Source organism: Astatotilapia calliptera, chromosome 12 (assembly GCF_900246225.1).
Source record: "Astatotilapia calliptera chromosome 12, fAstCal1.2, whole genome shotgun sequence".
NCBI lineage: Eukaryota > Metazoa > Chordata > Actinopteri > Cichliformes > Cichlidae > Astatotilapia > Astatotilapia calliptera.
The window spans coordinates 8,724,653-8,740,537 of NC_039313.1; the positions used below are offsets into that span (position 1 = coordinate 8,724,653).

At 38.7% G+C, this 15,885-nt stretch overlaps 2 protein-coding genes across 2 annotated transcripts; one reads left to right on the forward strand and one right to left on the reverse strand.

Annotated features, from left to right (window-relative positions):
• The first annotated feature begins 5,395 nt into the window (after positions 1-5,395).
• LOC113034372 (uncharacterized) lies at positions 5,396-7,402 on the forward strand. Its single transcript, XM_026188880.1, has 3 exons — positions 5,396-6,299; positions 6,771-6,989; positions 7,195-7,402. The coding sequence occupies exons 1-3, from the start codon at positions 5,557-5,559 to the stop codon at positions 7,400-7,402; spliced, it is 1,170 nt and encodes a 389-aa protein (XP_026044665.1). The 5' UTR covers positions 5,396-5,556.
• Positions 7,403-7,852: 450 nt separating this feature from the next.
• LOC113034371 (G2/M phase-specific E3 ubiquitin-protein ligase-like) lies at positions 7,853-14,576 on the reverse strand. The gene is made up of 13 exons (XM_026188879.1): positions 14,289-14,576; positions 13,492-13,628; positions 12,924-13,227; positions 12,195-12,277; positions 11,968-12,020; positions 11,638-11,680; positions 10,413-10,483; positions 10,122-10,211; positions 9,689-9,999; positions 9,395-9,573; positions 8,929-9,098; positions 8,185-8,399; positions 7,853-8,085 (listed from the first exon to the last, which is right to left on the reverse strand). The coding sequence occupies exons 1-13, from the start codon at positions 14,476-14,478 to the stop codon at positions 7,853-7,855; spliced, it is 2,079 nt and encodes a 692-aa protein (XP_026044664.1). The 5' UTR covers positions 14,479-14,576.
• Positions 14,577-15,885: the final 1,309 nt, after the last annotated feature.

Consider the following 15,885-nt stretch of genomic DNA (forward strand, 5'->3'; position numbering starts at 1 on the left):
GAACAAGCAGAAGCGTTTTTTCTTCTTTTTCAGTTGCTGTTCCACGAGTGTTTTTTTCTCTAGGATGAGGGTTCTCAATTCATTGATTGTTTCTGCATTTTGCATCTCAAGTTTCTTGCATCTTTGCTCCACTTCTTCTAATTTTGCTTGTTTTTCTTCAAGCTTTTCTTAAGTTCTTTAGATGCTGCCTTTTGCACCTGCATTTCAGTGTTTTTGCGCTTTAAGTTGTTAGAAAGTTCTTCAAGCTTTGTGTTTTTTCTCAGCATTTCAGCAATCCTACTCTGCATCTCTGAACATTGTTTTTCCAGTTTTTCCATTGCTACTTTCAGCCCAGTTGTTTTGTCGTTCATTTCAAAATAAAATTCTTGCAGTTTTAGATGGTTCCTCATAAAGTCCTGGGAAATAAGTTTTTCTTCTTTCTGTATTTCTTGCTGTTGCGCTTTCTCTTGAAGTAACTCTTTCATTTTGTGTGCTGTGTCATCAAACCTTTTTTCCAGCACTTTGTATTTTCCCTCCACGTGTTTGAGTTTGTCCTGCGTGCCTTTGTGCTTTATGTCCAATTCCTCCTTCTCATAAAGAATTTCTTTATTTCTTTCCAGCGCTTCATCGAAATTTCCTTGGAGCTCCTGATTCTTTATGTTCATTTGTTGGAGGTCACACTGTAACTCCTCATTAATAGCTTCCCTGTCTTGAAGCTGCTTGGACATTTCTTTCAATTCAGCTTTTTTTTTCTTGATTTTGTTCCTCAGGAACAGAATCTGCTCTTGGGCTTGTGTACTGTTGTTAGTTTTTTAGTCCTCTGTGTTCTGAAGATTACGATCCATTTCTTTCTGTCTTTCTTTTAGTTGCTCGTTCTCATGAAGTAACTGTTCATTTCTGTCCAGTGTTTCATCAAGTTTTTGTTTAAGCTCCTGATTCACTGTGAACATTTGTTGGACTTCACAATGTAACTCCCCATTAAGAGTGTCACTGTCTTGAAGCTCTTGGCCATTTCTTTTAATTCAGCTTTGTTTTTCTTGTCTTTGTCCATCAGGTTCATAATCCTCTCCTGGGTTTGACCAAATAAAATTCCCCAGCCCTCATTAATAATCTTTATGTCAGGCTGGCGCTGCTTATTGTTAGTTTGTTGGTCCTCTGTGTTCTGAAGATTACGATCCATTTCTTTCTGTCTTTTTTGTAGTTGCTTGTTCTCCTGAAGTAAAAAAAAAAGCAAAAATTAGTTTGTTTCTTTATTCAATTTTTGAACAGTGATACTCATTCAGTAAATGCAAATTATTTACATGGCAGTGCACTATAGGCATAAATCTAGACCCCTAGATAAAACATGATGGCATTATAGCAGTGACAACTCCTCCACAGTAGCAGGTGGGATTTCTTTTTTGAGGACGGCTCCTTTTACCTGTCACTACAGATGGTCTGTTTATGTTTTGATCAAGAGCCTTTTTTGGGCAGCTGAAGAGGAGAAGTCTATCTTATGGCCAACCTCTGACTGTATCTTGGTCACATTACCCAGCAAAACCCAGTATGCAGGTTCACCTGTAACAGTCCTTGTGCCACAGATCAACACTGTTGCTTCTACATTAAACAGAAGAGCAGTGACGTGGGTGCAGGTCTCCGTGACTCCGGCCTTACAGCTGGAGTGGGCGGCTTCAACCTTCCCTGTGATGCTCACAATGACCCATGGCTGCAATGCTGGTTCATTCAGTCTTTGAGAGTGCAGTACCTGAAACACACACACAAAGTTCTTGTCTTTAAATGAACTATGAGCCAAGGCTGACATAAATGTTTTATCTACTTAATCATTAATGTAACAGTGTTTAGAAAGTTAGCACATACATGTAATTTTTCATTTCTTTATGTGTCCATCTATAGAACGCTGCATGTTATATTCTAAATCTGCCTGTTCTGTCAGAAACCTGCCTGCAGAAAATGAACCTAAAGGATGTAATCACTTTCAAGATGGAGAAAGCATAAAGTGACAATTATGAATCACTTAACCCTTTAAGACCTACCATAGAACCAAGTCCGCCAGAGCTTATATTATATTTTTACATGCTGTGGAGCCATTTTTGGGAGCATTTCAAGTTGCTATACATCAATACAACCATTATAGCCCAAACTTTAATAATATGTCTGCATTAGGTGCATAGTAATTACATAAATTGCAAAAAAGTGTAATAAACTACAAAAAATTGAAAATCGTTTTTGTTTTTTTAACATATATTTCTAGTTAGAGAAATTTAAGAGGCTTATCCCTCAAAACTGTAAATACAAAAAAGTTGCAGAAACTAGTTTCCCACCACAGGAAATTTATTTTAAGTGTCTTCATAGTTTTATTTTTGAAATACACCAATTTTTATATACTGCAGGAAAAACGAAAATAAATATTATAGTGCAAATTTGCAGCATATGCATCACAATAAACTATTTCCAGCAGTGGAATATGAGTCCTAAGCATCCCAGAAACGACACAGAAAGTCATGAAATCAAACATAACTTTTAAAAACACAAGTATAAGCTCATGAGGTACGATGGTAAAAAAACTACATTTCCGCAAAATGACATCACTTCCGGTTTCGGGCAGGTCATGCGGTCATGTGATAGTTCACGCTGATGGACGTAGGAAGTGTTACAAACAGCTGATTGGATCAGCGAAGCGTGTTTCTGGAATATCATGTTTTTGTTGCTGCAAGTGATTTTTATGCAGTTTTTGCAAAGCTATATGTGGAAGGAAACTGTGACCTAGGACAAGCTGATGGCATAAGATGTAAGTACAACTCCTCCAGTTTCATATGCAAAAAAATTATTGCGCTAGCTTACGTGGTTGCAGAGCTACCGGGATTTAAAAATAGTTACGCAAAACAGAGCGTGCCCGCTCCGATTGGCTGTAAAGGGTTAATATGATAAGGAGATTCTGCAGGTCATTAATCAATGTATAAAATTAAAATAAAATGCATTTTTAGTGACACAAGATACAAATATGGAAGCAAGATGTATAATCGCTCAGTTTGGGGAAATTGTGGGTAGCCTGCAAGAGCCTCAACTTCTCCATACCCACAATATGCAACAAATGGGCACAGCTGATCTTCAACAGTGGAACATCGGCCAGTTACTTCCAACTTTAACGCAGCTTGTAGTCTTGGAGAGCAGCACACCAAAACTGCATGCACAACTACTGCTAACAGTGGAAACGGATTAAGAAATCCATGCAAACAGATTCATAAACCGAAAGAATATTATTTTACAGGATTAACCCTCCTGCCAATCTTTAAAAAACTCACACCCATCACCCTAGGGACCATTCTCAGCCACGCCATAAAAAGACCATATATCCATATCTTATTCCACTTTAAATTAGCCAACCTTGTAAAACTACTTCTCCCTGAAATATTCATGTAAAGTTTTAATTATATTTTCGTTGTTTTAACCCTTCAAATCCCAGTGTTATTACATGAGCGCCCTGTGTTATAAGCCCCAAAAACCAAAAAACGAAACTAAATATTTCCACAAAAAACCAGTTGAAGTAATATGTGATTGTCATTATAAGTAGGCCTTTAGATGGACCAAAGATTGGCACCAACATACATTTTGACCTGCCATTATTTTTTTGCATTTTTTTTGCAATTTAAAAATTAAAACTTCAAGGCCCTGAGTCTTCATTGACATCCAAGAAAAGAAGAAAAAATAAAATCATATGATGATAATTTGGGGTTGAAAAATAGCATTTATAATGGAAGTCAATGGGCAGAAAATGGTCCCCAGGGTGATGGGTGTGGGGATTTCTGCTGCTCAGCCATTTTAGGCTGATTTAAGGAATTCACACTGGAATATTAACATTGACAGGTAAAAACTATCCTGTGGCAAGTTTGGTTATATTCCACTAAACACAGTGGAAATGGCAGCCATTTAACACATAGCAGTGGCACAAAAAGGTCCCAAGAAGGCAGGAAGGTTAATGATCATATCAGCCGCTGGCTGATCACAAACCCTGAGGGTGTATACGAGAAGCAGAAGAAGCAGAGGGAATATCCCGTTTAAGTTTAGATAGTATTTGTAAAGATATTGACCATATCCTTTTCTGAAAGTGTGGATATAATGGATGGGGTAAGGTACTGACATGCTACAACTTTATAGTTGTTAAATTCTTGTACATGTTTTTTTTTAGTTTTTTTTAATTATTAATTATTATCCTACCCAATTATGTGTTTCTTTTAATCAGAGTATGCTGTTTTAATGACTTTACAATATCATTTACATTGTGTTCCTTACATTTTCCCTAATTGTATGTTATATTAATCCTATATTTCCATCCATCCATCTTCATCCGCTTTATCCGAGGCCGGGTCGCGGGGGCAGCAGCCTAAGCAAAGAGGCCCAGACCTCCCTCTCCCCAGCTACCTCCTCCAGCTTATCCGGGGGAATACCAAGGCGTTCCCAGGCCAGCCGAGAGATATAATCTCTCCAGCGTGTCCTGGGTCTGCCCCGGGGCCTCCTCCCGGTGGGACATGCCTGGAACACCTCACCCAGGAGGCGCCCAGGGGGCATCCTTGTCAGATGCCCGAACCACCTCAGCTGGCTCCTTTCGATGTGGAGCAGCAGCTGCTCTACTCTGAGCCCCTCCCGGATGGCCGACCTTCTCACCCTATCTCTAAGGGAGAGGCCAGCCACCCTTCGGAGGAAGCTCATTTCTGCCGCTTGTATCCGCGATCTCGTTCTTTCGGTCACTACCCACAGCTCATGGCCATAGGTGAGGGTAGGGACGTAGATCGACCGGTAAATTGAGAGCTTCGTGTAACCCTGGTAAGATTTACAGCAATCAGAAGTACAGGGTTCTTTGAATGCATCGTAGTCCTTGTCTGATAGTTTAATTTCCGGGCTTGCCCTGAAGGCACCATCTGCAGCTCCGTGCGCGTGAAGGTGTGGTGTAGAGGAAAAAGGACGGCAAGGAAAAACTCCATGCTGCCGCGGAGCACGGTTTTTTCCAGTTGAAAGAGAGGAAAGTACGGTGGCCCTGAAGTGCAAATCACACCAACAAATTGCTAAACACAACAACAAAATTGAGAGGCCCTGAAGTGCAAATCACACCAACAAATTGCTAAACACAACAACAAAATCGAGAAACAAAAAAACAAATGGAGAATCACAAAAACAAAACTGAGAATCACAAAAACAAAATTGAGAAGCACAAAAACAAAACTGAGAATCACAAAAACAAAATTGAGAAGCACAAAAACAAAACTGAGAATTCAAAAACAAAATTGAGAAGCACAAAAACAAAACTGAGAATCACAAAAACAAATCAAGAAGCACAAAAACAAAAGAAGAATCACAAAAACAAATCAAGAAGCACAAAAACAAAAGAAGAATCACAAAAACAAATCAAGAAGCACAAAAACAAAAGAAGAATCACAAAAACAAATTGAGAAGCACAATTACATTAAGAAAACCGGAAAGGGTAGGTACCAGTCGGCAACAGGAGACATCACTGATTGGACGTCCGCGCTGTTCATCTTTGGAACCGGAAGTTACTCTGCCTGTGGCGCATTTTTTTCAAACATGAACATTAGCGGTGACCCAAACATAGCTGTCGCTATTCGAGAATATTTTGATTCAGGACATACATACGAGGTGATACTGGATATGCTCAAGTGTAATCGTGACATTTCAATTAGTATGCGTACACTGAAAACGCATTTAAAAGAATCTGGACTGTACAGACGAGGCAACTATTCTCCACTTCCTGAGGTGAGGCGTGCCATTTTGGCCGAGCTTCGAGGACCAGGACAATTGTTTGGATATCGGACCATGTGGCAAGTTCTCAAACAAAAACACAAGCTGCGTGTCAAGCGTGATGTAGTTATGAGGCTGTTGATACAACTAAATCCTCAAGGAATCGCTTTGAGAACTCGAAGGAGGTTCACAAGACGCACGTATCACTCCATGGGGCCCAATTACATATGGCATGTAGATGGCTATGATAAACTGAAACCCTTTGGCTTGGCCCTGTCAGGATGTATAGATGGCTTTTCAAGAAGACTGATGTGGCTTGTGTGTGGAGCAACAAACAACAACCCGGCTGTTATAGCTCACAATTATATAAACTGTGTAAAGAGTCTTGGTGTGATACCAATGAGATTACGAACAGACTTCGGGACTGAGAATGGGACTATGGCAGCAATACAGTGTACCCTCCGTCACGCGCACACGGACTATTATGCTGGATCGTCAAGCCACAGTTACGGATCATCTACTGGGAATCAGCGCATCGAGTCATGGTGGTCTTATTTCAGAAGAGGAAGGTGGGTACATTTGTGTCTGGTAGGTGTAAGCTACAGTGAAAGCTGATCAGATCGTTTTTTTTACATGCATTTAAGAAAATAGAGTAGCGTCCTGCTGGACGTGTTGAAAAGTTGGATGAGATAGACGTTAACAGCCGTCACTTTATTGCAGGAACTCAAAATGGTCACTGTCAGCTGTTGTGCCGAAATGAGCATGCTTGCCTAGATTTAACGACGCCAATACAAAATGAAAAACTCAGACCAAACTCTCCACTCCTCACAATCAACACACAGAACAGAGTGAAAAGAATACAGCATTTTTAACAAGAACATTACTGCAGGGTCGCTACAATATTTATGGAAAACTAATATGCATTACTTTGTTTGACATCCATTTGTGGCATGTTTTAAATGGGACCAAAATGTAACAAACCCTATAAAATGACCAAGAACAAAGCTAAATTGATTCTTAAATATTAATTATATACCCAGGTCTCAGTTTTGGATGGACTTGTTTGGAGACCTAAGAGACTCTGGAAACTTAAATGGAAGCCACGAACACCAATGCTTGCTGAGATTCTGCTTCAGAGGGGTTCTACAGAAAGACCTGGATGAATGCAAAGACCTCTGGAACAAACACAGGATCCGGCCAAGCAGACTTGCATCGTGTCCAGGGGGGATTCCAAACGAACTCTATCTCTTGCCTCACAGGTATTTGAGTTCTTAACAAAATGAATTAACCTTTTGCATCAAACTAAATGCAAGGTGTTGTTATTGCTTAAGTTGGTTAATATATATTCATAATTTTACACATAAGTATGATACAGCAGTTTATAACATGTCACTGCATGCGTTGATTTATATAGTTCCATATTGTCAGCAAAAAATCCTTCACTGTTCTATTTTCATTTTGCAGATATGGTTCAAGAGACTGTGGATTTGCTGTTGAGGAGAGGGAACTGGATGTGTTTCCCGAGGAGGGGCTACCGGTTGGATTGTGTGGTGATCCAAACATTGAGGAATATTTACAACAGGCTGTACAACAAAACACACTGCAGCAGCCACAAGACTGGGAATCGGCCACAGAACTGTATTTGGCCCTGAAGGACATAGCTGGGTTTTAGATACCAACTGAACTTCAGTTTGTAATGACATTTGTCAGAGTTACTCTGACGAAGACACACACTGTGTTGAAACGTTAGTTTCTTTCCTTTTTTTGCACCTAATAAAACCTTTGGACTTGAGTGCTCCAGCCCTTCTGTTTTTCCTTCATTTTTTTAATGTTAGTAGTGTTTCCTTTCCCTCTTGCTAAATTGAATATAATATTGTTCATAATATACAGCAACTGGCATGAATTTAAATATTAACATTTAACCACAAGGAAACATTTACAATTTTCTTTAATAAAACCATTTACAAATAGTGTCCAGCATTTCTGTCACTTTTCCAACATACACAATATTAAGAAAAAACAACTAAATGTTTAACAATATGGAAGTTGCTTAGGTTCAGCTGCCGTTGGCACACTACTTAACAGGGTAACTCAGTAACTGTAACTTGATGACCTTGCTGATTTAAGAACATCCAAATCCTGGAGCATTTTGAATTCCAAAGTCCATGTTGGCCTTAAAGATGCCATATGAGTCACAGATGGGTAGCTTCAGAGTATTTGCACAGGTGTTTGCAACTGGAAAAGGCGAATCACTTAAAAACTGGATGCATGGTGGTGGTGTCATTCCTGCCGGTGGAACTGCCGTCAGCCCTGTGGCAAACATCAAATCTTCCAGACACACTGCTGTTGCCTTCTCTGAAAGAAGAAAGTAAACACTGTAGTACATTACAGAAAATTAATTTCCTTACCTCTCCTTTCATAAAACTATAAACAAATAAAAACGGCCATTCAAACCTTCACAATCAAGGAGATAATCTGCCCAAAAGCCAAGTGTTAGGACCTCCTTATGCCGCTTGTTGCTTCCTGCTGGGCTGAGATCTGGTCTGAACATGCTCTCCAGTTCTGAAGCAGTCAGGGCCTTTGCAGAGAAGCATAGGAGTGGGGCCAGCACACTGGAATGTTTTTGCAGTGCACTTAAAAAATTCAGACTTTCCAGTCCATCTTTAAATCTGCAAAGGATAGACAAATAACTAATAATTGGTTTATAGCTATGACTATTGCAGTCTTCTAAATTGTGTTTAAATGACTTTACCTACTAGATCTTTCATTATAAATTTGGACAGATTTCAAATGCATACACAAAAATAATTAATAGTGCTCATAAATTAACTGTGACAGCAAAAAAAGAAGAGCTCATTGGGATTTCAGCATTTAAAAAAAAAAAAATAGTGCTTTCACACTGGAATAAACAAGTGTGTCGAAAAAGGGATCACCTCTTTTTATAAATAACTGAAAAATTAATCATGTTGCATGACATTATTATGGGTCATTGTGAACAATAAATGTATACTAAATTAGAGTTCTAGTGTCAAAAGGTTAATAGCGTGCAACAGTGGCTCAGGAATTAAGTTGTTGTTCATCAGATCACCGGATGCTACCGAATCAGTTTTTTCATATACATCTGAAGGTCTGAAAATGTCAGTGGCTGCTGTGATGAGCAACTGGCCATCCTGAATTTAAAAGGAGTAATGAGTTTACCGTTGTATGACACTTTGGTTTCTTTCAAGGATGTACCATCTGAGGTATTCCTCCACAAATGCTTGTTTCTCACAAGGCTTGACATTTCTGAGGCATCCAGCAGTTTGGAAGATTGTGCTGTTTTGCAAAATAAGATTATGCAAAGACTCCTCTGATTCAGCTTTCAGGACCTATAACAAAAAAAAAAAAAAAAAAAAAAAAAAAAAGGTTTACTGTAAGAAAAAAAAAAAAAATTTTCACTACTTTTACGATTCATTCAAACATTGGATTAAAGAAATAATCAATTTGTTATTTCACTTGTGTTGTTGGGAGGTGGAAATCTGTCCTTTCAGATTACAGAATCTACCTTGAACCTACTTTCAAGATATGATCCAACACGGATAACTGTTATCCTGATTTAATCTTTTAAACTGGCCCCAAGTGTCTTCTAAGTAAACCCATTCCCTGAGCCTAGGTAATTTTCTACCTGATGTAGAACTTTTGTGATCTCCTCATCTTGCACATCTTCTACAGTGGCGCTGAAACTCTGATTCCCTGTGATGTGGTTGACCAGGTTCTTGGAGAGGAAATGTGGTGCTGGTCCCCCATGCACAATGGATACAGCGATCATCTTTCCTGCTAAAAAGTACTCATCTTGCCTGGCAGCTGTAATACAGGGCACATAATTATCATGGTTAATTGCTATTAAATATGCTAATGAAAAAAATAAGCCAATTTTTATTAAAATTTCCATTGTAATAATTACGGAGAAAACATCCACCTCTTGAATTATATACAAGATAACGGCTCTCTGGAGGTCCATCAAAGATGGGGCGATTTCTCAGACTGCCCATAAGAAGTGTGAGGAATTCACGCCTCGGGCCACCTGTATCCAAACCGTCTTCAAAGCTGCCAGCATCATCATTAAACTTGATGAACATGTCGTAGTTGTCAGAGTATGTGCTGCGTTGAAATCCTCTAACAGCTCCATCCCATACAGCTGACCTTGATATATTGAACCTGCTGACCTTCTTGTGGTCAAGTTCCAGTGCCAAATTTGCAATAATTTCATGTGCCTCCAAATTGGTGTCTCTAAAAAAAAAGAAAAAGGGAAACTTATTTTTTAAAGGTGTATATACTTCTCTCATGATTGCATGATGTCTTGTACAGAACAAGATGGCGGTTAATTGGATTCAAATGTTTAAATTACTAACACAGGTTCTTCTGGGGGCTCAGCTTTGGCTTCGTTAGGAGTAGGATCTTCATCATCAATCACAATCGGTTCAAACAGCTGTGTGTAGTTTCTGCAGAGTGAAAACATGTACACAAAGTGTAGATGCAAAAATACAAATGCATAAACATGCAGTTCCACTTTTATAGAACGATTCTACTATTTATTTTTCTGAAGAATCAAATGTAAAAGAGTCAAACTACATACATTTATAATAATTGTGTGTATATATTTTGTGCAAACCTCTGGAATAATTACTCAAGATACAACGCACCTGTAACAGGAGCTCTCGACAGTGAGGCATTCAGTAGTGCCTGTATCGTTTTCTTCTTCCAAATCTATGACCTGGAAATACAGAAAAGAGGATGAATGAAAATTCATATTTGACCAATTGATAATTATTTTAATATAGGGAGCCTAAGTCTCCTCCCCTTCTGGTCTGCTCGTGGGTCCCTGAACAAAAGAAAAATGAATGGAAGTGAATGGAGCTATAAAAGTTATTTTCTGGTCTGCTTTGCCTTACTCTCTGAATCACACATATGTTGTACTTCAATTTAAATAATAAATAATTGTGTTTCGACTATGTCTGTAATGTAATTTGAGATTTGTTAGCTTGTAAAAATTTGTCCTTAAAATGACTACAAGTCAGATGTCGCAAATATGATGTCGCCTCAGAAGCTTTTCTCCCCCAGCGTAGCTGCTAATTATCACATGGCCAGATTTATAGTGGTTTTCTCCACATCATCCTGGAAGAAGGATTCGAAGCTCGCTAAACAAAACTAAGCTTTTCCTCTTCTCTGTGTCTGGTTCGATGATGTCAATTTTGTGAGACGAACATTTACATTTCGCCACGTCTTTTCAAACAAAACATAAAATAACCTTTGCCACCTGTCGCTTAAGCACTTTTTGGCATCAAAATGTGTTTATATACTTCACGGACATCATATTTTAAATCCATTATACACATCAAACGGGATCAGAAAATAATTTTTATTGGCTCATAGACTCCTATTTTTTTAGCAGTATGGGACCCATGGTCCGGAAGTAGATGGATGTACCTTAGGTTTCCTATCCCAATAGATTATCTAAAGGTACAGTAAGTAAGAATGAAATAAGAAATCCTGTGGTCAAATTTGTGTACTACAGTCTATCTTTATAAACAAACGAGTGACTCTCCCTCCTCCCGTTCCATGAGTTTCATGGCTACGGATCAGCGCCAGAAGATTCTAGATGACAAAGACGAGTCATACACAGTTAGTTTCAATGTAACCTTCCTTCCAACATGATTGAGACATTAGACTGCTTTGTGATTATTTCACTTAGTGTACCTTTAAGGGGTGGATGTTATAATCTATTGATAGTATGAAAATTGATGATGTGAAATGCATTGTATAATAACAATGAATGTAATAAGCAAACAGTGAATCGTCATCTAATTGCAAAGTAAAGGCGGTGGAGATTGTCTGCTGCACTGTTTTACTAATAAAATAGTTTTTTACCTGTTGTACTTCATTAGCAAGCACAAGATCCCCAGTACGCTTCCTTAGAGAACAAAGAAAAGCATTATTGTTGTGTACTGTGAAAATATTAATTGACACTTTGAAAATATTTAAGCATCTTGATTAACAAACAAGCAATACAAGTATTATGTAGTCCATGTTCCAAAAACCATATACAGAATGAATGACTGTGTGTTATACTTGTATAACTATGCATGTGACAAAAAAAGAACCTTGAACCTTTAACCTTGACAAAAGTGTATATCTCATTAATACAAAAGTTTAGGCAAAAAACAGTAAAAGATTACATGTTCTTAAAATATCACTTACTCATATTCTGCCGCTTTCTGTAAAGGACTGCTTTCATGTTGAAGTTCCCATGGCTGAAACAAAAACAAACACACGCACGCACGCGAGCAAGCACGCACGCACGCACGCACGCACACACACACAAAATGTATTTCACATTTAACTATTAACTGTTTTACTGAACTGAGGCAAATGGTGGTGGCTAAACAACAAGAAAACTCTATAAAAAAAATTTAAATTGTACTTACCAGTGTATCAGCAAGATCAAACTCAGAGGGCCTTTTAATAACAATCTCGGGGTCAGAGTCAGACAAGTCTGAGTTTTCTCCAACTACAAAACATGAAAACAAATCAAGCTAAGCAAACTAAATTCATACTAATGTATGAAACTTTATTTGATCATGAATAATAGATTAATACGAAAGGCATAAAGTTAGCATTTAAAAATCATGACTCAGTAGATCCAAAAATGGCTGAATTTCATATTTCCAGGAAGAAACATAACATATACAAGCTAATTTAGGCAGCAATGGTGGCAGAGGAGTTAAAAGCCCGCCCTGTAATCAAAAGGTTGAAGGTTTGAGCCCTGCTCAGTCTGTCACAGTCGTTGTGTCCTTGGGCAAGACACTTCACCCTCCATGCCAGGTGGTGGTAGTGGGAGGGATAGGTGGCATCTGTGTACAGCAGCCTTGCTTCAGTCAGTGAGTCCCAGGACAGTTGTGTCCACATTGTAGCTAATCACCAGCAGTGTGTGAATGTGTATGGGTGAATGACTGGTTTTGTTGTGAAGTGTCTTGGGGGGGTTGTAGAACCCTAGAAGTTGCTATATCAAATACAGGCCATTCACCATTTTAATGTAGGTATGCTATTGACTTGCGTGCTTTATGCGTAATGTTATCATTTTACAATTTCAAAATTAGCAGTTGTTGAAACTAAGGGAATGTGTGTCAAAATCAAAACAAACATTAGCAGCTTACCATCTTCAAAGTCACTCTTCAAGCAGATGAAAACAGTGATTCTTTGATAAGGCTTGCCAACTTCAGCCTTATAAGCCTCAAGTGTAAATGGTCTTTGTGTTCCAGGGACAGTAATGACCTCAGTGCCATCCGGATACAGAAGAAGGAAAGGTCCATCTTTTAGATCTTTGTTAAAGTCCTTCATTTTTTTAACAGCTTGATTGAGCAGACTTGTGGCAGTAGCGTCAGGGTCTGTTGTTAGGAAAATTGTTTTTCCACGGTATGGCTTCAAACCACCCTTTATGGTCATCAAGCCGACATTTATCTGTAAGGAAAAAACACATGAACAATGGGCCAAGTAGATACTAATATGACTCTAAGCAGATCTATTCAAACTTGAATATTTATTAACTGCTAAAGAGGGATCTTCCTGACAACCTAAATGTACAATTACTCGTAAACAATTGTTCTTATTCTGGATAGCTTTACTACACTGAACATTTTTTACACAACTCCCCTAAGGAATAACAAAAGAATGTCATTAGAAAATTAACCTCAACTTGTTTTCAGACTGAGCTAGCCAAACTACCTGAACCTTTCTTTTTTCCTTTTTCTTTAAGCCCTTCCTCCCTTCAGAAAACTTTTGCCTCTCTTCATTTTTCTTTTTTCTGTATTCTATGAAGGTGCTGAAGGTTGGAGTCGGGCAGTTTGAGGTAGTCTGTGATGCTAAAGGGAAACAAAGGAAAAATGTACTACAATGTCACACATTAAAGACATTCATTCATGTAACATTCCATTGTCCACACAACACGCAAATAAGGACAACACTGAATAATCTCACTAGAAAATTTCTACCAAGGAATGACAATGCAACTGATACTATTGACCAATACAATTCTACACCAGTAAGTTTTAATGTATAGACACATAATAGGGTTAGTTCCTAAAGTTAACCAAACATAATAAATGAACTAATTTATTATCGTTTCAGTTGTGGAAATGCTCAGAGGACTGTTCCACGAAGCAAGCTAATCCCAAAAGCCAGGCTCACTCTGAAAATCCAGGCTCGATTGCCCCAAATTCGGTTCCAGGAACGAGGCTAACCTGCAGTCTTTCTGCTCATTCATTATGCAATATGCTTGTGGACAAGTCTGGTCCGTGGCACCCTAGCTGCGAGGTTTGTTAACACTAGAACTGCCCTCAAACCTTCACTACTAGAAAGGTCTTGAGCAGTCATTTTGACAGCTGCGTGCATTTTCAAATGAGCCTCGATTTTCTGAGCTCGCTTAGTGGAACAGCCCTCTGGTCTGCTATGGGCTGGAAACAGCTAACGCTAGGCTAATAAATCAATAAATAACAAACATTTTATTATGCTTATTAACTTACTCGATGGGAGTGAAGTGTCTCCGATGCAAGATGCGTGATAAAGCCTCTCGCCACAGCCGCTGCAAAAGTTCGGCGACTCCTCAACCAGCTTTTTCCCACAGCTAGGACAAAACATTCCGCCGTTCTTCTTCAAACGAAATGCGCCACAGGCAGAGTAACTTCCGGTTCCAAAGACGAACAGATCGGACATCCAATCAGTGATGTCTCCTGTTGCCGACTGGTACCTACCCTTTCCGGTTTTCTTAATGTAATTGTGCTTCTCAATTTGTTTTTGTGATTCTTCTTTTGTTTTTGTGCTTCTTGATTTGTTTTTGTGATTCTTCTTTTGTTTTTGTGCTTCTCGATTTGTTTTTGTGATTCTTCTTTTGTTTTTGTGCTTCTTAATTTGTTGTTGTGATTCTTCTTTTGTTTTTGTGCTTCTCGATTTGTTTTTGTGATTCTTCTTTTGTTTTTGTGCTTCTTAATTTGTTTTTGTGATTCTTCTTTTGTTTTTGTGCTTCTTGATTTGTTTTTGTGATTCTTCTTTTGTTTTTGTGCTTCTTGATTTGTTTTTGTGATTCTCAGTTTTGTTTTTGTGCTTCTCAATTTTGTTTTTGTGCTTCTCAATTTTTTTTTTGTGATTCTCAGTTTTGTTTTTGTGATTCTCCATTTGTTTTTTTGTTTCTCGATTTTGTTGTTGTGTTTAGCAATTTGTTGGTGTGATTTGCACTTCAGGGCCTCTCAATTTTGTTGTTGTGTTTAGCAATTTGTTGGTGTGATTTGCACTTCAGGGCCACCGTAGGAAAGAGGTTTAACATTTGTGAGAGAGCTGTCGTTAGCGGTGAACCACAGACGGGTACCTACCTGAAAGGAGCCGGAGTATTTCTTTGAACTTTTTGAACTATTCTGGTGAGTTAGCCTAGCTCACTTAGCACCGCTATTGCAGTTCAATACACTGGAAAAAATAACTAACCAGTCAGAATAGTAGTAAATGTGTTTAATGATGTTTAAGATGTGTTTTCATAGTATTGCAATGTTGTGACAGTTTTGTTTATTATGAGTGTCTAATGTTTTTACTTTCTTGGGCCTGCTAGTTCAGCCGTGGCCAGCTAAGTGGTTATGCGCAGTTCACGTGCAATAGCTGTGCTGTTACTGTAACTGCGGGTGATGCACAGTAATACGGTGTATTTACTTTTAATGTGTCACAAGATGCAGATTTATTTTAATATTTCAAAAGAACCAAGGACATTAGGAACAAGGACATTTAAGGAATGTGGACATCTAACATTCTGCGTATTTGTGTGCAGACTGGTTTTTTTTTGAGGTACAGTTCCATGGGTGCCAAGTGAGGAGCTGGTATCGTGGGTCTAAGACACTGTTGCTGCTGTGGAGGCCTTCTCTGTGTCAGGACGCCGACACGTTGATGCCTGCCGTACCAGGAGGGCGGTAGGGAAAAAAACAAAAGGAAGCCCACCTGAGAGATACCTTATCATTTTCTTTTGCTACTTTTTCTCCGCCTGAGATTCAGGTCGTTTTCAGTTCTTAACCCAGGACAGTGGGTAACTGAATAAACTGACACCATAAGGAACTGGACACTCACATGCTATTTTCTTTTCTT